General features: G+C 39.9%; 1 protein-coding gene across 1 annotated transcript in view; it reads left to right on the top strand.

Annotated features, from left to right (window-relative positions):
• Positions 1-19,795, top strand: part of glis3 (GLIS family zinc finger 3) — a 28,318-nt gene extending 8,523 nt beyond the window's left edge. The window contains exons 5-11 of the mRNA XM_034192915.1: positions 9,362-9,523; positions 9,598-9,708; positions 14,055-14,196; positions 14,367-14,439; positions 18,669-18,826; positions 19,372-19,524; positions 19,704-19,795. Coding sequence (XP_034048806.1) covers positions 9,362-9,523; positions 9,598-9,708; positions 14,055-14,196; positions 14,367-14,439; positions 18,669-18,826; positions 19,372-19,524; positions 19,704-19,771 — 867 coding nt within the window. The 3' untranslated portion in view covers positions 19,772-19,795. The remainder of the gene's footprint in view (positions 1-9,361; positions 9,524-9,597; positions 9,709-14,054; positions 14,197-14,366; positions 14,440-18,668; positions 18,827-19,371; positions 19,525-19,703) is intronic.
• The last annotated feature ends 3,246 nt before the right edge of the window (positions 19,796-23,041 follow it).

The following is a 23,041-nucleotide window of genomic DNA, read 5'->3' as shown; positions in this document are numbered from 1 at the left end:
CTCAATGCATATTGAAGGAATCATTATCCAAATTAAATATATTGTACAATTTTTCTTTTATGTTATACATATTGTTTAGTATACTTGAAACCCATGATCATGCATTCTTCAAGTCGCTGCATTCTACAAGTCAATAATTAACAGCAAGTATACAGGCAGTCAACCTTTTGTACCAAAATACTTACTTATTAGTCGGAGCTGGGTTGGTTGCTAAGGGGCTGTAATTATAGAACATGTCTATGTTCCATAAAATGGTTTAATAATTAGGAATGCATTGAGGGTCACAAAAACAAAAAGAAAATGAAAAAATAATGCCTGTGTGTGTGTGTGTGTGTGTGTGTGTGTGTGTGTGTGTGTGTGTGTGTGTGTGTGTGTGTGTGTGTGTGTGTGTGTGTGTGTGTATATATATATATATATATATATATATATATATATAGAATAGAATAGAATAGAATGCTTTTTATCATTATACACAAGGTACAACAAAATTAAAAGACAACTCCCGTAGTGCAAAGGTGTAAAAGTAAATATAAAAAATATAAATATATATAAGACAAATAAGAATATATACATGTATTTACAAGGGAGCCAGTAGGTGTATATAAACAGAAGTCTGTGCTATTCATTGCATTCACCTTTATAAAATAAATGCAATGAATGGTGCAGACTGAATATATATATATATATATATATATATATATATATATATATATACACTCAACAAAAATATAAACGCAACACTTTTGGTTTTGCTCCCATTTTGTATGAGATGAACTCAAAGATCTAAAACTTTTTCCACATACACAATATCACCATTTCCCTCAAATATTGTTCACAAACCAGTCTAAATCTGTGATAGTGAGCACTTCTCCTTTGCTGAGATAATCCATCCCACCTCACAGGTGTGCCATATCAAGATGCTGATTAGACACCATGATTAGTGCACAGGTGTGCCTTAGACTGCCCACAATAAAAGGCCACTCTGAAAGGTGCAGTTTTGTTTTACTGGGGGGGATACCAGTCAGTATCTGGTGTGACCACCATTTGCCTCATGCAGTGCAACACATCTCGTTCGCATAGAGTTGATCAGGTTGTCAATTGTGGCCTGTGGAATGTTGGTCCACTCCTCTTCAATGGCTGTGCGAAGTTGCTGGATATTAGCATGAACTGGTACACGCTGTCGTATACGCCGGTCCAGAGCATCCAAAACATGCTCAATGGGTGACATGTCCGGTGAGTATGCCAGCCATGCAAGAACTGGGACATTTTCAGCTTCCAAGAATTGTGTACAGATCCTTGCAACATGGGGCCGTGCATTATCCTGCTGCAACATGAGGTGATGTTCTTGGATGTATGGCACAGCAATGGGCCTCAGGATCTCGTCACGGTATCTCTGTGCATTCAAAATGCCATCAATAAAATGCACCTGTGTTCTTCGTCCATAACAGACGCCTGCCCATACCATAACCCCACCGCCACCATGGGCCACTCGATCCACAACATTGACACCAGAAAACCGCTCACCCACACGACGCCACACACGCTGTCTGCCATCTGCCCTGAACAGTGTGAACCGGGATTCATCCGTGAAGAGAACACCTCTCCAAAGTGCCAAACGCCAGCGAACGTGAGCATTTGCCCACTCAAGTCAGTTACGACGACGAACTGGAGTCAGGTCGAGACCCAGATGAGGACGACGAGCATGCAGATGAGCTTCCCTGAGACGGTTTCTGACAGTTTGTGCAGAAATTCTTTGGTTATGCAAACCGATTGTTTCAGCAGCTGTCCGAGTGGCTGGTCTCAGACAATCTTGGAGGTGAACATGCTGGATGTGGAGGTCCTGGGCTGGTGTGGTTACACGTGGTCTGTGGTTGTGAGGCTGGTTGGATGTACTGCCAAATTCTCTGAAACGCCTTTGGAGACAGCTTATGGTAGAGAAATGAACATTCAATACACGAGCAACAGCTCTGGTTGACATTCCTGCTGTCAGCATGCCAATTGCACGCTCCCTCAAATCTTGCGACATCTGTGGCATTGTGCTGTGTGATAAGACTGCACCTTTCAGAGTGGCCTTTTATTGTGGGCAGTCTAAGGCACACCTGTGCACTAATCATGGTGTCTAATCAGCATCTTGGTATGGCACACCTGTGAGGTGGGATGGATTATCTCAGCAAAGGAGAAGTGCTCACTATCACAGATTTAGACTGGTTTGTGAACAATATTTGAGGGAAATGGTGATATTGTGTATGTGGAAAAAGTTTTAGATCTTTGAGTTCATCTCATACAAAATGGGAGCAAAACCAAAAGTGTTGCATTTATATTTTTGTTGAGTGTATATACACATACACACACACACACACACTTTATGATAGATCTCCCTCTTTCGACTGGGTAATTTTCCAAGCTGTAAAGCCCACTTATATTCTTCAGGAAAGCTTGGCATGTGAATAAACCAATGAATAGCTAATGAAATGTGGCCACACTGAGGTAGCTCTGGTTACACCGTAAGCGTACAGGGCAGGCCCAGACTCGTATGTGTTATTTACCCGTCTGTTTCATGATGACTGGCCAGTTAAAACATGCTTGCCGTACCTCACCACTCTGTTTATATCTGTCATTTCCACTGGGTTTTCTTTATCAAACATAATTTGAACTTCAAACATGAGCAGGCATATATGAGACAATCACTTCAGTTGTACTTTTATTGTGTGTCTCTGATGCTGAAATATTTGTTCCGTAAAACAGTAACTTGACATTATTAGCACCTACTAGGGCGTTCCCTGGAGGTTCCCATTGCTTTGGCTGCACACTGATATTCCATAATGGCTCGCCAAAGGTGGGTTGATAATGTCAATATCTGTCCACTACTTTTTTATCCTCTGGAATGGAATGTTTCATACACTGAACAAAAACATAAAAGCAACACTTTTGTTTTTGCTCCCATTTTCATGAACTGAATTCAAAGATCTAAAACACTTTCTGTACACACAAAAGACCTGTTTCTCTCAAATATTGTTCACAAATCTGTCTAAATCTGTGTTAGTGAGCACTTCTCCTTTGCCAAGATAATCCATCCCACCTCACTGGTGTGGCATATCAAGATGCTGATTAGAAAGCATGACTATTGCACAGGTGTGCCTTAGGCTGGCCACAATAAAAGGCCACTCTAAAATGTTGGGTTTTATCAAACAGCACAATTCCACAGATGTCATAAGTTTTGAGGGAGCGTGAAATTGGCATACTGACTGCAGGAATGTCCACCAGAGCTGTTGCCCGTGAAATGAATGTTTATTTCTCTACCATAAGCCATCTCCAAAGGCGTTTCAGAGAATTTGGCAGTACATCCAATCAGCCAGTCATACTATCAACATTCCATTTTTGCAGCATTCATCCTTGACCCAAAATACATAAGCATACCTAACGGCAAATGTCAGCTGTCCACAGTTTGTCTGTGATTGAAGGTGCATGGATGCACAGCTGCTGTAAGCAGGTGTTTTTAATTTGACACAAAAAAAGATGGTGGCAGATGACACTGAAACCACTACACAATTTCACTCATGATACCAACATAAGATTTAACTCACTCATGGTAAGAGCAACATAACACTTAACTAAACTGACTAAACCAACTGAACTACAAAAATACAATAAATCAATACCATTAACAACACTGTTAAACTAGCATGAACCACAATAACAACATTTAAAACCTCAACACCCTGAACTCCCATGGTGCATTGCAGCACAATGTCCGTTGTTTACTGGTTAACTAAAATTGCTAATTTCTCCAAAAATATTTGTCATATCAACTTTCTGTTTTCGCAGCATTCATCCTTGACCCAAAATACGTAAGCATACCAAACAACAAATGTCAGCTCTCCCCAGTTTTTGTATGATCAAAGCCATACACACACGTACACAAAAGCCACTTGGCTGTTACAATATAGAAGATATGTTGCCTATTGCACATTTATTTGTATAACTTGCTTTTTCTTAGTTTGTTTCTCTCGCTCTCTACGACTTTCCATTGATTTTTAATGATGACTGAGTAGGAAGGTTGGTGATGTGTTTCTTACATAGTACCTTTATTTTCATTCACCTTATACTGTACTCGAATAAGGTCAGTGACATCCCCCCATTAACATTCTCTCTGGGCTTTTGCATCTATGACTAGAGTATACCATGTGAAACAGTTCTCGACAGATGCAGAAGTTTCCCTGCATTAGTTACAAACTGACAAGGCGGCTCTCGCTGAGTACACCTTCTGTGGTGGTTTTTGGCAAGTGCCATAGTAGTGCAACCAGTTCCAGCACTATGTTCCCACCTGCACTACTGAATCATTGCCCTGCTGCCAGCAGCTTTGTTATGCCCTGACTAGGGAGGCTAATGGGTACTAGGCTTTGCCAGTGGGCCACTTATACAGGTGTTCCCTGAGGTAGCACACAAGTCTACCCACGTACCCTAATATAAGTATCAGCAAACGCTGTGGTGTGCACATGCACTACACTGAGCTCCTGCCCATTGTGTTGAAACAAAAGTTTTACATACAGACAAAAGTGTGGCTTATACTGGGTTGTGATGTAAGTAAGTCCCTTCAGCTGCTCCCTTGTTTGCACTTGGGGTCGCCACAGCAAATCCAAGGTGGATCTGCATGTTTGAATTGGCACAAGTTTTACGCCAGATGCCCTTCCTGACGCAACTCCACATTACATGGAGAAATGTGGCAGGGGTGGGATTTGAACCCGGAACCTTCTGAACTGAAACCAAGCGCATTAACCACTTGGCCACCACCCCTGCTGTATATATGGCTTTTCTCCTCTTCAAAAGGGAATTTTTCAAAAAGGATTGGCCAACACCAACAAATGCAAGGACACCAGTAAATTGTATTGATTGCAAAATCTTGGTGGTATTACTACATAAAGCATAACTAAAGAGTTTTCAGTGCATATTGAAGGAATCGCTATTCAAAACCAGTGCATGCTTTGCCTAACCCCACATGTTGACATATCTTTCTTACAGTAGGTAGAAGGTAGAAACACCACTGCTTAGACAGGGAAGAGTACAAACTAGAACATATTGACCTCAGAATAAGACCCGGGCACCGGACTCTGCTGGCACAGTCTGCAGCTGTCATTGTTTAGTGGAGCACAAGTACCTGCCAGGACCTGTCAGGAGCTGGCTCTAACACCAGTCCTCAGTGAGGAGCCGTGCTGTTTTCTTTTCAGCCTAAATGTCCCTCAGCACACACAGAGAGATAATACTGAGACACCCTGGACTACAGCTAAGCTCCCAGCAGTGTTAATTTTACTCCCCATGTTCTCACTTTGGTCCTGAAAACCCACTTGTCATGCTTTTTTCTGTCAGACACTGTTGGAGGAACCTGCTGTTAATCATTTTCTTCACACTACCGTATATTTAGGTGCAGTCTGCATTGTGAGCACTTCATTGCAAGCGTGTAATGCATGTAATACAATAGCACTCAAAAGTGCTCAAGCAAAAGATTTGCTCAGATGCGTAGGAGGGACATTTGAGAGGATATTGATTTTCACAAGCTTGTCTTTCACAAAATATTCAGGATTTGTTTGTAGCCATGAATGTCTGTATCATTAGCAGAGCACAGATCTTATTAAAGTAGTGACTGCGATAACATTTGGATATTAGTTAGAACTCTTCTCTTAATACTGACATTTACATTTTTCAGGTTTCAATTTCAGAATGAAAACTGGCATTTTATATACACCGAACAAAAATATAAACGTAACACTTTTGTTTTTGCTCCCATTTTTTATCAGCTGAACTTGAAGATCTAAAGCATTTTTTATAAACACAAAAGGCCTATTTCTATCAAATATTGTTCACAAATCTGTCTAGGTCTGTGTTAGTGAGCACTTCTCCTTTGTCGAGATAATCCATCCCACCTGGCAGGTGTGGCATATCAAGATGCTGATTAGACAGCATGATTATTGCACAGATGTGCCTTAGGCTGGCCACAATAAAAGGCCACTCAGAAATGTTCGGTTTTGTGAGATTAAAGAGTCATAACATCGCTGGGCAGAGGTGTTCGGCGATGCTGACATCTTTGCAGGATAATGAACGTCCAAGACTTTAGTGTCATGGTGCTTCCTCTCTTGCTGTATTGTTATGAGAATTAAATGCTAACCAGTGACCTAAGACGACAAGGCAATGACTAGACGTCTTTGGTATTAGGCCTCTTTGGAAGATACTTGGGTACCATTGGAATAACTTTGTGTCAAATGAATGGTTACTTTGGGAGAGGAGACTCAGATGAGGGGTATCACTTTCATGGTAAAAGAACATCAGCTCTGACATTCTGGCCATGTGACCCACTTCAGATGCCAGTGCCTGAGTGGTGAGGACTCCAGGGACTGGAGAAAGTCAAGACACCACCCAGGTTTCACCTGGTTGCAGCAGATAGATGGTTACTTTCAGGTGATGGCGATGAACCGGTTGTCTACCTGAGTGTTTGCCATCAGGGACCCAAAGCGATTTTGTTATGTGGTGGACCTGGTGACGCATAGCACCAGCACATGCTCCCAGATACGGCATGAAAGTGATGTATGCTTTTGTGTTGATTATAGTGAATTATTCATGGGGAAGCGAGGCACTTTTTTTAAAAGACACGTTTTGGCTGAGCGGCATGAGTATGCGAGGAATCCAGTATTGAGAGAACAAAATAACAAAACTGGACATGGTCTAAGCTTAGTAAGGACATACGAAACTCCCCCCCGTGAAGCTTTAAAATGCGGAAGCTTTAATGAGTCACATATCTTAGAAGTGAAGTCACTGTGGTACTGTGGCATGATACCGCAAAAGTAAAGCTGTATTATTAGGCTGGATTAGTGTAGTATTATTACATACCTGAAGCCCTGGAAAAACAGTGCATGGCCTGGTGTGTAAGTGTCATAAATATAAATATAATGTATTCTCTCTTTTTTCAGACTTCCTAAAAAGCAGTAATTGTATTATACCTGCTGTCGTTCCAAGATGCAGAACTGAAAACTTAAAAATTACACTAGAATGATGTGTGTGTAAATGCTGACCCCTGCTGGTGAAATACACAACTCATTATACATGCAAAATATGGCTTTTATCCATCCATCCATTTTTTAAACCCACTTATTGCAGTTAAGGGTCAATGGGGGGCTGCAGCCGAGAGACTGAGTCCAACCTGTGCAGGCCGCTACAGCTGAAATGTGTGTTGTTGCAAGCTGCAAACACACCATTCAAAAGGATGATGCAATATGGAGTATTTTTGCGTAATAATTAAGTAGCGTTATAATTGAGACTGTTACAGCTGTTTAAAAACAAAGACATAAAAATAGCAGCACAGCATGCTTCTTATTGTGTATTATCCGTATGATTCAAATGTCATTAATTAATTGGGTGTGATATGAATTGCCCTTTTAGAGATCAGTAAAGTTGCTTGAATCTTGAATCTTGATTAAATGACTGAAAAGTTGTGTGTGTGTGGGGGGGAGTTTCACCTGGCAATTCAGTGTGGCAAGCCGCAACAGAGCTAAGTGCCAATTCAGACTGAATAACTGTGATTCTGTCACTCAAAAGGTTTTCTATTTCTTTCTGTCACCTTCTCCCACACACACTCTACACTCCTTGTGGCACCTTCGAGCTAATAAGTTCATAGCTTCAGGTACTGAACAGCACACTGTACATGTACTATCAAAAGTTAGACAGAAGTACAGATATTTCTGAATATTACATTATATGCAGTTTGTTAGAACCACTTTTTTACCCATTTTATCTGACTGCCCAGACAGATTAATGCTGAATTAATTGGCCTTGGTTGATATCTGTGGTCATAAGGCTGGTACAAACCACGTGTGGTCAAACAGTCTGACAGGTGTGCTCATCAGAACAAATCTCATTCAATTTCTTCAGTTGGTAACACTGAAATTATATGTATTTGTCCAGATAGCTTAGATATCAAATTCACTACGATCAGCCTAATTAATTTGAGAGTAATCAATTGAAACACTTTTTGGGGGGTTGGGGGAGCAGAATTTTGTTTTTTTTCTTCATCATTTTTTCACTGGAAGACTCTCATTTTGTAATAATTTGTGCCTCCAAACAGTGGGAATGGGTGTTTTGAAACAGTGAGGAAACACGACAATGCTGAACATAAGGGAAACAGGAATACATGCACAGAGACAATGCAGTGTTAAATCACTGTACATTTAACTGCTATTTTGTGACTCATTTGTCATCATTATTAAATTGCTGTATCACATAAAACATATCAGCCTGTTCTTTAAATCAGCATCGGTCATCAAAATCTCATGTGGGTCACCCAGTTCATTGCTGTGATTTTGAGCACATTCATACAGGTTTACTATCCATTACTTTCAAGAAGGATATCCTTCAGGGCCCTATCTTCCACCTGATACAAGGTAGCGTGCAGCGTAAATAGCATTCCTAGTTCCAACCCATTTGTTTTCACACCCACTGCACTGCCACATTCTTTGAACAGCAAACCTGTGCTCCTCTCTGCACCCATCTTTGTGTCAAACTGAGGTGTGGTCAGTTAGAGTGTGCACGCACTTTCAGCATGAGAAAGCAACAGAAAAACCTGGTCTACAGTCGAGAGCTGATTGCTTTTCCTGACACAATATACTGCACAATATTCAGATATGCCTTAAATAAGCAGGCTTGCAGTATTTGTACAGACAGGGATATGCATTTGTTACAACAAACTACAACGTGCAGGGGTGGGGTGGGGGGTACCTGGTGGGATATGCAGGAGGTCTTGTAGAAATTCCTGTAATGTTTTAGCTCGGCAAGCTGTGGTGGATGACTGCTGCTCCTGCTTGTGCGCAAGCCCCATTCGCTAGTGCATCTTCCTTAAAGGCAATAACAGATGACATTTTGATGGGTTTATTTCATATTGTGCTCCAAACACACCCTCTTTGTGGGTTACTTTGCACTCAGATTATGATGAATACATTTCAAAGTACAGTTGGACACACCAAAGAGTACTTGTGTTATGCTCTTTAGACTGTGTGCTAAAAATAATCAAGATAAGGCCATTAGTGTATTTCCAAAACAATGTGAACGCATGTCGGATGTTGTGCAAACCAAATTAGTCGACATGACTTATATTCCATGCAGGATTTCCTTAAGATATGGATTTCTGTGACATATGTCACTCATGCTTAAAACAAAAAAATAATCATTTCTACATGCAGACACATAGCTTTGTGTATATTTAAGATGAAATTCCAACCATATTTAGCTGTATAAGGGAGCTATGAAAGTGATTTTTGCTTCATATGACTCCGTGAATTTGCTTCAGTAATTTTTCCCCCATTGCAATGTGCACTTGCAGTTTGAGGGATGCAAGAAGGCTTTTTCTCGGCTCGAAAATTTGAAGATTCACTTGCGCAGCCACACAGGCGAGAAACCTTATGTGTGTCAGCACACGGGATGCCAAAAGGCCTTCAGCAACTCGAGTGACAGAGCAAAACACCAGCGTACACACCTGGACACAGTGAGTGGACTGATTTTAGACTTTGTGCGTGTTTTTAAAAATATTTGTGAAGTTGTGTATGTGTTTGTTTGCAGAAGCCATATGCATGCCAGATCCCCGGCTGTGCCAAGCGTTACACGGATCCCAGCTCCTTGAGGAAACATATGAAGTCACATTCGAATAGTGAGCAACAGCTACGGAAGAAGGTAAATACACCGGGCGCTAAAGGGGTAAAATATGACGTAATTTCTCTACTTCCGGGGACAGAAACGTGGCATTTTCTCCGAGATTGTGGGCAAATTACACACAAACAAAGTGAAAATGCAAAGAAAAAGTGACAATGCGGTGGAAAGCGGACGTGTGCTGCGATTACTCATTCTTAACGTCACTACCCAAAGTTCATGACCATCAGTGAGGACTGGAACATGAATCAGCTTGTACATCAAAAACCTTCTAACGCATCTCCACTTTCTCCACAACAGTATTTTCACTTCAACCTGTTAGTTATTTGTACAAAACAGAACCAACAATTTACTTCTTTTAAATAAAATTCATCAAGTGTCCAAAGAGAATGCAACTTTTTGATTTTTTTGCAGATATTTAAACTGGTTTCTTACGTTAAACGTATCTACTACTAGTTCATACTAAAGTAGGGAGGTGTGTTTGTAAGGTTTTTTTCTTTACTTGTTTAGTTCAGTGTGACAGTGGATGTCATGAAGATGTTTTGTGTTGTTCTTTAGCTCTTGCTGACGGTAATGTCACCATAGATACAGCCACAGAAGATGGGTTGTTAATAAAAAAGTGACATTTGAAGTCTCCCACATGAAACGCATCTTTCATTAAAAACTAAAATAACCAATTTTATTCAAAAACGTGACTTTGCAGATGCCTCCAGAGATAGAAGGCATGGGACATTTGTCTCTTACTGAGAATATACAGTAGTGTTCAGAATAATAGTAGTGCTATGTGAATAAAAAGATTAATCCAGGTTTTGAGTATATTTCTTATTGTTACATGGGAAACAAGGTACCAGTAGATTCAGTAGATTCTCACAAATCCAACAAGACCAAGCATTCATGATATGCACACTCTTAAGGCTATGAAATTGGGCTATTAGTAAAATAAAGTAGAAAAGGGGGTGTTCACAATAATAGTAGTGTGGCATTCAGTCAGTGAGTTCGTCAATTTTGTGGAACAAACAGGTGTGAATCAGGTGTCCCATCTTTAAGGATGAAGCCAGCACCTGTTCAACATGCTTTTCTCTTTGAAAGCCTGAGTAAAATGGGACGGTCAAGACATTGTTCAGAAGAACAGCGTAGTTTGATTAAAAATTGATTGCAGAGGGGAAAACATACGCAGGTGCAAAAAATTATAGGCTGTTCATCTACAATGATCTCCAATGCTTTAAAATGGACAAAAAAAAACAGAGACATGTGGAAGAAAACAGAAAACAACCATCAAAATGGATAGAAGAATAACCAGAATGGCAAAGGCTCACCCATTGATCAGCTCCAGGATGATCAAAGACAGTCTGGAGTTACCTGTAAGTGCTGTGACAGTTAGAAGACGCCTGTGTGAAGCTAATTTATTTGCAAGAATCCCCCGCAAAGTCCCTCTGTTAAATAAAAGACGTGCAGAAGAGGTTACAATTTGCCAAAGAACACATCAACTGGCCTAAAGAGAAATGGAGGAATATTTTGTGGACTGATGAGAGTAAAATTGTTCTTTTTGGGTCCAAGGGCCGCAGACAGTTTGTGAGACGACCCCCAAACTCTGAATTCAAGCCACAGTTCACAGTGAAGACAGTGAAGCATGGTGGTGCAAGCATCATGATATGGGCATGTTTCTCCTACTATGGTGTTGGGTCTATATATCGCATACCAGGTATCATGGATCAGTTTGGATATGTCAGAATACTTGAAGAGGTCATGTTGCCTTATGCTGAAGAAGACATGCCCTTGAAATGGGTGTTTCAACAAGACAATGACCCCAAGCACACTAGTAAATGAGCAAAATCTTGGTTCCAAACCAACAAAATTAATGCCTCGCAGATGTGAAGAAACTCTGGTTATACAACTAAATACTAGTTTAGTGATTCACAGGATTGCTAAAAAAGCAAGTTTTGAGTTTGTAGCGTCAACAGCAGATGCTACTATTATTGTGAACACCCCCTTTTCTACTTTTTTTTTTACTAATAGCCCAATTTCATAGCCTTAAGAGTGTGCATATCATGAATGCTTGGTCTTGTTTGATTTGTGAGAATCTACTGAATCTACTGGTACCTTGTTTCCCATGTAACAATAAGAAATATACTCAAAACCTGGATTAATCTTTTTAGTCACATAGCACTACTATTATTCTGAACACTACTGTATATCATGTAACAACGCTCATAAACAACATGTAGCTGAAGGGACCAAACTGGATTTAAATTAAAGCCAAGGTTTTCATCATATATGAGTGCAAATATCAGCTGCATGACCCAACCAACAAAAATGACACGTAGTTGACTGTCCATCCATGTGGACTTTTGTGGCATATTATCTCATGAGCTGGTTGTACACTCTTAATTTTGGCAGAAAATTATTTGCAACATACCATTTCAACAGTCTCTAACAAATACATTTTGTCAGAAAATAAAGTGTTACCATGGTAACAGTCAGAAAATGCAAAATCACACACTATTTAGATGTCAGTGACCACTGATGCTACAGGGAAGATCTTGGATTTAAATTAAGAGACACCAAGTTTTATTTAATCTAACTGAACATTTTTTTTCCTGTAATTGACCAGTGATGTGGTTCACCCTTTGACCCCAGTGAAATCACACCTTGCTGTGTCTCAGTAACCACTTACACTAGAGAACAGATCTTGTGATGACATTTCTCACTGAGCCAAAGTTGCTATTTGATCCATCTGAAAACTATTGGAAATTGGTGTTTTGTCCTTGGACCCAGATGACATGACCCCGATTTACCAGGTCAGCAAAATTCTTCCACTCAAGACAAAATCACAGTTGAATATCCACCACTTAGTAGTGTAGATAGTAATGCAGCTCAGTCTCACTGCAAATACATTTGAGTGTAAATGATTTAATTTACCAGGATTAAATTCATGTTGTTGTACAAAATGGCCCCCAAAATATGATGTGTTTACACAGTACTTCTGGAAAGTATTCACAGTGCTTCACTTTTCCCACATTCTTTATGCTACAGCCTTATTCCAAAATGGATGAAATTATTTTTTTTTTCCATCAAAATTTTACACACCATACCCTATAATGACAATGTGAAAAAAAGGTTTTGTTTATTTGTTTGTTTTTGTTTGTTTTTATTTTTGCGAATTTATTAAAAATAAAAAACTAAGAAATCATATGTACATAAGTATTCGCTGCATTTGCCATGAAGCTCAAAATTGAGCTCAGGTGCATCCTGTTTCCAGTGATCATCCTTGAGATGTTTCTCCAGGTTAACTGGACTTCAGCAGGGGTAAATTCAGTTGATTGCACATGATTTGGAAAGACACACACGTCTACATTTAAGGTCCCACAGTTGACAGTGTATGTCAGAGCACAAACCAACCATGAAGTCAAAGGAATTGTCTGTAGACCTCAGAGACAGGATTGTCTAGAGGCATAAATCTTGGGAAGGGTACAGAAACATTTCTGCTGCTTTGAAGGTCCCAATGAGCACAGAGGCCTCCATCATCTGTAAATAGAATAGAATATTTATTTACCATTGTACACATAAAACAAGATTAGGGGTGCCACTCCGCAACTGAAAAGAAGTTCGGATTCACCAGGACTCTTCCTAGAGCTGGCCGCCCTTCTAAACTGAGTGATGGTGGGAGAAGGACTTAGTCAGGGAGATCACCAAAAACCCAATGGTCACTCTGTCAGAACTCCAGCATTCCTCTGAGGAGAGAGAAGAACCTTCCAGAACGACAACCATCTCTGCAGCAATCCACCAATCAGGCCTGTATGGTAGAGTGGCCAGACGGAAGCCACTCCTTAGGCACATGGCAGCCCACCTGGAGTTTGCCAAAAGGCATCTGAAGGACTCAGACCATGAGAAACAAAATTCTGTTGTCTGATCAGACAAAGATTGAACTTTTTGGTGTGAATACCAGGCATCATGTTTGTAGGAAACCAGGCACCATCCCTACAGTGAAGCATGGTGGTGGCAGCATCATGCTGTGGGGAAGTTTTTCATTAGCAGGAACTGGGAGACTAGTCAGGCTTGAGGGACAGATGAATGCAGCAATGTACAGACACATCCTAGATGAAAACATTTTCATGTTGTCATTATGGGGTATTGTGAGTAGAATTTTGAGGGGGAAAAAATTAATTTACTTCATTTTGGAATAAGGCTGTATCATAAAAAATGTGGACAACTGGAAGCGCTGCGACTACTTTCTGGATGCACTGTATATGAAGTACTACACAACAAAAAGTAAGAGACATTGTGTCATGATTATCCCAATACAATGATGTGTTATTCAGATTACTGTTGTTTCACACTGATTACTTTTATTTTTTAACCTTTTTTTCTAGATGAAATCCACTGTTGATGCGGCTCGGGACACACTGACAGGCTGTCTGTCCATCCAGCCTCTGCAGAGAAGCCTTTCTCCTCTGTCAAGCATGGACATCAACTTAAATGCATCCTCCAGCACATGTCATGAATCAGCCTCTGGTATGTTGGCACTTTGCTCTTAAATAAAATGTGTGTGTGTGCTACTGCTATAAATCTGGATCTGGACACATAAACATGACCTCCAGCAACAATATGCACATAATAGGTTTATCCGTTAGATTTAGGCTGTGGTGGACAACCCTGAAGTGACTGTCATCCCTGTTCTTCAGCTGCTCCACAAGGACAAGACCCCTCCAGTGGCCCTCACCTGACTCTGTTATGCTCCTTACAAGATAATTACAGGTATTGAGGGTATTTCTGCATCAGGTGTCAGGTTCTGAAAATTGAAATACCAAAAAAGATGCATGTAGTATGGTGGCTGTGAAGTGCAATCCAAATTTACATGTTAGAAAACAAAATTACAAAAGTAAACAAATTTGCAAAAGCAAAAAACAAATTATTTACATTTATAAAGCAAATTTAGAAAAAATAAAAATAAATTGAGAAACAGAATTGCAAAAGCAAAAATAAACTTACATTTAGAAAAAAAATACATTTAGAAAACAAATTTACAAGTTGAGAAACACATTTCCAAAAGTAAATTTAAATTTTGAAAAAGAAATTGGTTTTCACCTTGTTTTCTAACATGTAAATTTAGTTTGCACTTCCCAGCCACAGTAATATACTTAAATGTTACTGTGCAACATGTCCTCTGTGCTGTTGGTGTTAAAGTGTGGTTTTTGCGTGAGGAGTAATGATGCTTGCAGAGGTGTAGGGCTCTGTGATGGCCTTACTCTCAATGTGACTGTGCTTGCATGAATGTTTGCAAGATATCGTATGAACATTTAATCTGGTTTTGATCAAATGTGGCAGGCACTGGGTCTATGGATGGGAAGAATTGATTTAATTGTGTTTAGATCTGATTGTTGGTGACCTTACTCTTTTTTTGTCATTTCATGCTTAAAAGTATGTAAGTAAAAAACAAATTTAAAGCAACAGTATGTAGGATTTGTGCGAAATGGAATATAGCATTCATTAGTGTATAATTACCCGTAGCTACACATTGATGTGTTTTCATACCCTTAGATTGGGCACTTCATATCTATATGGGACCGGGCCCCCTCACGGAATCCGCCATGCTGGACTGCCAAAAGGGACATAATTACGCCGCCTTTCGCATTTTGCAGCACAGCCGGAAAACTGAGAAGTATAAGAGGAATTCTAGCACAGGCTAAAGAAGTAAAATTGTAAAGGGAAACAAAATTATAACCAGCAATGGCATACTGCAATCTGCAACCTCGCCACTAGATGACACTACATTCTACACACTGTAGCTTTAATTTTTTTTGGAGAGGAGGTGGAGGAAAGGTGGTGACAGTGTGTGTGTGTGTGTGTGTGTGTGTGTGTGTGTGTGTGTGTGTGTGTGTGTGTGTGTGTGTGTGTGTGTGCGTGTGTGCGTGCATGCGTAGTATTTCCAAAAATGGTCGCACTTTAAAGAATTTTATGAACTTTGTTTTTGTTTTGTGGGTAAAATGTGGTAATGAATTGCCAACAATGCAATTTGTTGCTCAAATTATCCAACTAGTCTCTTCATCTTTTGACATCAAAGCTGATAAAAGATTCCTGTCGTAAGCGGCCAGATGCCTGTAGCTCATCGCTGGCTGCTATTTTTCTCATGTCAGCAGTGAGCTCAAACACTCACAGTAGGGTGCTTGGCAGACAATGGGCCTCTCTGGACTTGACTGCCAGTATTTTGTATTAATGGAGGCCATAGACACTGAAGACTGGCTAAAGAATTCATTACATAAATCATAAAATCTAACTCTGGTTGGCTGCAATTACTTTTTTTTAGTCGGTGAATCAAACATAAAAGTAATTTTATGTTCAATTCCTTGATGTCTGCATTATGTTTTTAATAATGTCAGCAAACTTTTAGTATTATTCCTTTTGGCAAGTAGATGTGTTGCTCGTCCAAAATTAACAGCAGGGGTGTGAGCATCAGTGGCCTCTGAACAATGTTTCATTTACTCAGACACATCAATTAGGTTTGTCTCATAGTTTTGAATGACTGTGGGGGATGAAAGAGCAAAGTTAATGATTTCACAGCTAAAGCAATATCTCTGCCAAGAATGAGCATGTTCAGAATTGTGCATTAGTATTAATAACAGCATTACTGCTTGTTGGTACAAAACAACAACTTCCTTAGCGCTGTGTCTGTTTTTTCACAGTAAAAAACCCACATCTTGATCCACATCTACATGACATTTCACTGCACTGTCTGTCGTGGCCAGTGGTGGGCGCACCAAACCTAAAACTTAGTGTCAAAAACAGTTTTATGCTAACTGCAACCTTGGGATGGTCGCTAACAGCTAACAGGTAACTGCTAACCTTTATTGTACAAATTTAATTTGACTTGGCTTTTTGGCTGTAAAACCCTGAAAAACAGACCTCAAGAGCTGAAATTTGTACACTGTAGCGCAAACATGGTGGTTCCTGAAAAGGTTTAGCATGCCAAGAGTAGTCAGAAATAATTAAAGGTGTACTGCCTTTGGGTTGTTTTTTTTTTAAGATTAAAGTTATGAAAAGAGTTTTCTTTTGCACCACTGTAATTTTATTTATTAGCCTTTAAATATGGGATTCATTGTATGACATTGCCAATATGATCAAAATTCACATTGTATAGGAAAAAAATGAATAAATAATTCCCCTGAAGGTGTTGGGAAAGTGTAGGTACACAGACCCACAACAGGGGGCGCAAATGAACGGACAATGGAGTAGGTCAAATAACAACACTTTACTGTTGTGAATGTGCACAACAAATACAACAGATTGCAACAATAGACAAGAGTCAATTCACAAAGGTGTTGTGTGGGCAGGCTCGAAGATAGAAGACGCCTGTCCAAAGCAGAACCGGAACCACACGATTTCCTCCGCCACCAGACCCCGGGAATACTGGAGCCGCCAAGTCCCGAACTCCCAGGTGGCCACTGCCTCCGCGTGTCGGACCTGGTACTGCTGGCAAGGAACAAAAAAGCAATTAACTGAGGATGCGTTTGCACCCAGGAATCAGTACGGCAGGAAAGCTACCTCCACCTCTCGTTGGAAAAGCAGTCCACAATATAATGCACAAAGTCACAAAGGATACTGTCAAAACAGTCAGCTGAGGTACGTTACCTTCCAGGTAGAACGATATCTCGGCAAAGAGGTGGAGACATCGTCCTGCTGATGTACCCCTGCGCCCTCTGGTGCCTGGAGCCCGCACTCCAGACAGGGCGCCCTCTGGTGGTGGGCCAGCAGTACCTCCTCTTCTGGCGGCCCACACAACAGAAGGGGGAAATTTCAAGCAAATGGCCTTGAACTACATTCCTTAGTGACCCATAGAGTCTGTGACAGCGATGTCCTCACGTCATAGATCATAGATTCCTCCAACTTCCCTGAGGGATGCTCAAACAAAATAATCCAACATGGCAGAAAATGCTCCAAATCATCTTATTTCTGTATAACTCTAATATGTTTTTCATATATTTTTTAAAAGTTAGTGACAAATAAACACTTCTACATCTCAAGGTGCCGTTTTTTAAACTAGACAAAACCTCTGAAGTGATTTACAAGACATCTTATGGATGTTAGCGTGCACACCCCGTGCACAGTCATCATGCAAGGTCAAAGATACTTTCCGATAATTTCAAAGCCTCATGCATGCGCACATGCACTTTCTCCTGAAGACGATGTTAAAAGGGAAATAAGATAAATATGTTCTCTCCATGTAATGTGGAGTTGCGTCAGGAAGGGCATCTGGCGTAAAACCTGTGCCAATTCAACATACAGATCCACCTTGGATTTGCTATGGCGACCCCAAGTGCAAACAAGGGAGAAGCCGAAGGAACTTACTATGTTCTCTCCATTAAAATGAGTCGTAATTTTGAAACATATTTCAAAGATAATCTGACATTATAATGCTTGCATTTCAGTCGAAACTCAATTTTGTCAGTTTGGTGACATTTGAAAGGCTGTACAGCTTTAAATGAACAAATTTAATCAAATGAATTCAACATATGGCTTATTTACAATGTTGTACAGAGGCTAAAAGAGGGGGAAAAAGTCAATGTCAAAATACTTATGGACCTGTCCTGACTAATAAAGGCATGGAAACTATAAATACAACCGAAGTAAAATGTAGTGTAGTTTAGTCCTACAGGTCAGACATACTTGTTGCCGTTATAAAGCACATTAATCTTAATTGTGCGTAGCTTGTGTTTCTTTTATTAGAAGTGCTCTGCATTTAAAGCCAAGATTTCATTCCACAGATATTATTTCCTTGATTTGGTTACTGGGTATCACATTTGTAATTATAATGTTGTTGTTTTTGTTTGTTTTTTTACAAATCAAAACCTTGCAACCTCCTGCTGCACAGTTTATCGGTATTTCTGCCTTTGCTGCCGCAGCATGCTACTGTTACTGCTTTATAAATGCTGAACTTTGCTTGCCTTGTTTTACCAGCAGCATATTTACATGAGTCTGAAATATTTCAGGTTTGTTGATCCTTCTCCTTACCAGCGTTTCTCTGGGGAGCAGGGTGGGTATCGCTCTGCCACCTGCCCCCCACGGCCTCCCAAAGGAACGTCCCTGCAGAACGGCCAGGATTTGGAGCAGCGCAAGCAGCCTTCTGAGCTATCGGATCACAGCTCAGGTATACTTCAAGTTTTATCACCACCAGTGCATTTTTACAGTTTGCCAAAATGCTCTTGCTGCAGATGCAAATGCAGCTGTGCAGGAGCCAGCATACAGCCAAAGGGGGGTGATTATGTTTCTGAAGAAGGTTTATGGTGCGAGTATCACACCTGAAGCACCTATTAGCAAATGTGTGGGCGGTTTGATGGTCTGTTTGAGCAGATTTCTTTCACCTGCACATTAATCATGTAGTATATCTTTACAGTGTGCAGCAGGTGGCTGCTTATTTTTCTCGTTGGAAGCAGGCGCATCTACTCCTTGTACCTTTAAATAGACATCACCCCCCGAGACTAGACAGCCACAGTGATGTTGACAAGGTGTTCAGAAACACACGATTCAATTTTACATCCTGAATTAAAGGCAAGAGTTGAAAAGACTTGAAAATGTGCCGTTCTAGACCATTTGGGGGAAAAAATGGGTAATCTTGTAGTCAAAATCTGACTTGTTCTTCACAATAAAGATAAAAATGATAAAAAATGATGTTTTCTCACTGACGTTTTGCAGAGCTCCCACAGGTGCTGTATTCTTCACCGCAATGTGACGGGATCACAGCCCAGACAAGTCACCTGGTGCAAGTTGATGCCTTCAGTGACAGGCTGGTTCCAGTACTCAATAATATTCCCAGTGGGGTGACTGCCTCACAAATGCTTATTTCAGGTAATGAAAAGCCAGACAAAAGACAAATGGTCCAGATTAAGCACTTTAGTGCTATGCCACTTACTGTGCATACTTTCATCTGTGTGTGTGTGTGTGTGTGTGTGTGTGTGTGTGTGTGTGTGTGTGTGTGTGTGTGTGTGTGTGTGTGTGTGTGTGCGCGCGCGCGCGCGTGTCTGCAGGATTTGATGTCCACTGCCAAACCAAGGATACAGCTTCAGTTAGAATTAGAAGGAGGAGATTTCTGTAGTGTGGCTGGTTTCTGCACAAGCCACATCTCCTGCAGTCACACTGCTTGCAGGTTTCTTTTCTTGAAACAAGCTTGTGTCAAATTAAAAGAAGGACAAAGAGGCGCTGGAACCTGACAGCAACTCTGTGTGATGGCATTAAGCACAATCAAAGGATGTGTCAGGATGAAAAGAAAAAGTATTCATTTTTGCCCCTGGGTTTAAAAGAGACACCACTCATATTTTTCTCATTATTATTAGCTCCAGCTTCCCCCCCGCCCCGATAAATCTCTTTAAATGTAGTCTGACACACCACACTTCTGTCTCCTTAATCAACATATTGCAACCACTAAAAGGTTTAAATGTTCACAACCTCACTTTTTGCATATACGTACATCACATACAGGTATTTTTTTGGTTGTTTCTTATGACATTTTGTACAGCAATCTACAATAAAAGCAAAGTACACAGTGGCTCTGTTGCGATTCTTTTGTTAGAATCATGGCTGTGTAACTATAGTAACTTGACAGACTTACATTTTGCTGCAATTTTCCAATATGACATTTTTTTTATATAAAGCATGTATCTGTAGCACTAACAGTATGTCTTCCTGCCATCCAAGCAGTCATTAATTTCACTTCATTTGTATAATTTGAACATTTGTGTACACTTTGAGACTTATTTGGTATTGGTTTAAAAAAAACAACAACATGCTTTTCTGTTAAGCTGCATGTGCATGTGTGAATTTTGCAGTTGCAGTACCATGGAAATACAGCACACCCTTGATTTTTTTTTATTTTTTTATGTTATTTGTCTATGATGGATGTTTATAGCGAAGCAACTCAGGAAAACTAAAACAGTTTTTAGCAAAAAAAATTCATGTACAGTATGATTTATAATAAAGGAGCTAACATATATATACAAGAACCATGCAGTTACCCTTTCATTTATCTATTTTTTTATGTACTTTTGGAAGTATGCTGCTAAGAATTACATGAAAAGAAAACCTATTACATAATGCTGCATAAACAGAAGAAAGAGGTTAAAAGAAGCGGTTTAAATCACCATCCAAATGTTCTCAACTGATCCAAGGACTATCTTTCTACAAAAAGTCATTGTATGCCAAAAATTATTTTTTTACTTCTCATCTGCAGAAAAAGAAGGTTGATCACATAACCATTCACCAGAGAAGAGCCAGTAAAAGAGTAATTACACTCTCAAGACAGACCAATCCTGGTGTTTTGCATTGGGGTTAATATAACTGGTTGTTTCTAGCCCTATTTCTTAAAGCTACAGTATGCAGGATTTGCAGTCATCTAGTGGTGAGGTTGCAAATTGCATTACGCCATCATCGGTCACGATTGTTTCCCTTCATATCTTCTCTTCTGGTGATGAGGATTCATGCTCCATTTGGTTCTCTTGGGATAAGCAATATGTGTGATCCTACATTTCACAAATATAATGGTTTTGCAAACTTGGTAGCCTGCACTACACTCTAAAAAAGGAACTGCTGTCTCAACAAGAAAACTTGATGTAACAATTTGCATAGATTTTTTTTAGTTATTTCAACTTTCAACTGAGTTAATGCCACAACACTTCTCTAGTTAAGCTGAAATAACTTTTAAAAATCTGTGCAAATTGTTACAACACTTTTTCTCATTGAAACCATGGTTCATTTTTTGGTGTGTAGCAACTCTTCATTTTTCGTCAGTTTTCCAGTCACACTGCAAAATACCAAAGGCAGAGTAAGTTTGTCCCTTTTGGGCTACTTTATCAATATGGCGGTGCAACATGGCGGCCTCCACAAAGGGGTCCACTCCCATGTAGCTATGAAGGGCTCATTTGAAGCTTATGAAAACAAAATAACTCAGGGTTTGCGAGAAATTCTACACTAATGAACAGCTGGTTATGAATTATATATCCCATTTCTGATAACAAACACAAATCCTACACAATGAAGCTTTAATTAATTAAGGTTTTCACATGTATTAATCACTTTTTAACACCAATGTATGAACAGGCTGTAGCCATAAACTGTATATATACTGGACAAAGCCCACATGACATCACCCATAGGTTTTCTTTAGCGATCTGGAACAGCCAAAATGACACCCGTGTCTGGGTGTTGCCATATCGAGAGCCCCACCCACACTGATTCATGATGAACTCATTAATGCATAAAGGAGTGGAATGTGGGTGTGTCATGGAGGGGGAGACTATCTATAGAGTCCACAACTGGCTGTAAACATGTTTATTTGTGCTCTAAAGTTGGACATTTTAACATGGAGTCCTATGGGAATGTGCTTTGTTTTGGAGCCAGCTTCAGGCGGCCAGACAAGAAACTGCAATAAAATTCACTTCCGGAGAGGTGAGAAAAGACATCATCGAACCACTTGGTTGTAACTGTAACATGGCCAGCAGGTTTTCTCGTTACACCACTTGCTATCCGCATTATACAAATAACAGGTTTAATCAGTGTCAGCAGTGTTGTGTACAGATAATCTAATAGTTTGCTTTGATAACTGCTAATCTGCAAACTGAAAGGTTTAACACTAAAATGATAAACTGCTAAAATATGTAGTTAAAGCTATGACTAACTGCCAACTTTTATTATATGAATTTAGCTTTGATTTTGGGTTTCTGGCTCCATAAACACACCTAAAGAGCTGAAATGTCAGTTTGTTGAAGCGTAAAAACACTGAGGTCCCACAAAACTTTCCCATGCCAAGATCAGGTGATGATCAAAATATATGTGTAAATAATAAATAAATGAAATTAAGCAGTAGTTTCCATTTGCAGTTTTTCCAGCTTCTCCAAAGCAAAGCTGACATGGATCTGCATGTTGATTTGGCACAAGTTTCACACCGTATGCGCTACCTGATGCAAATCCACATTATATGGACAAGGGGCACTGCTGGCCATAAATTGGGAACCTTCTGCTTTTGAAGCAAGTGCACTAATCACTTTCACACCACTCAGAAAATATTCAATACATCAGAAATAACAACAATAATTACTAAAAATAATAAATACTGTCACTACTTATTAATAAATAAGTATTTACTCTAGTTTGATGCTTCCGGAGTAAAACTTGTGCAGATCCTAATGCAGATCTGTGCTGCGCTTGATATTTGTTGCCTTCACATGATGTGTCATTTTTACCTCCACCAACGAAGTTAGGCGGTTATATTTCACCTCTGTTTGTTTGTGAACAGCCTGTAACCCACAATTTTTTCATATATCGTTATGCAATTTTTACAGAGGATTCATATCCTGATAGGCAAGAACTGATT

This window comes from Thalassophryne amazonica, chromosome 17 (assembly GCF_902500255.1).
Source record: "Thalassophryne amazonica chromosome 17, fThaAma1.1, whole genome shotgun sequence".
Lineage (NCBI taxonomy): Eukaryota > Metazoa > Chordata > Actinopteri > Batrachoidiformes > Batrachoididae > Thalassophryne > Thalassophryne amazonica.
The sequence above is the reverse complement of the archived record's forward strand: the minus strand, read 5'-3'. Positions and strand labels throughout refer to the sequence as shown.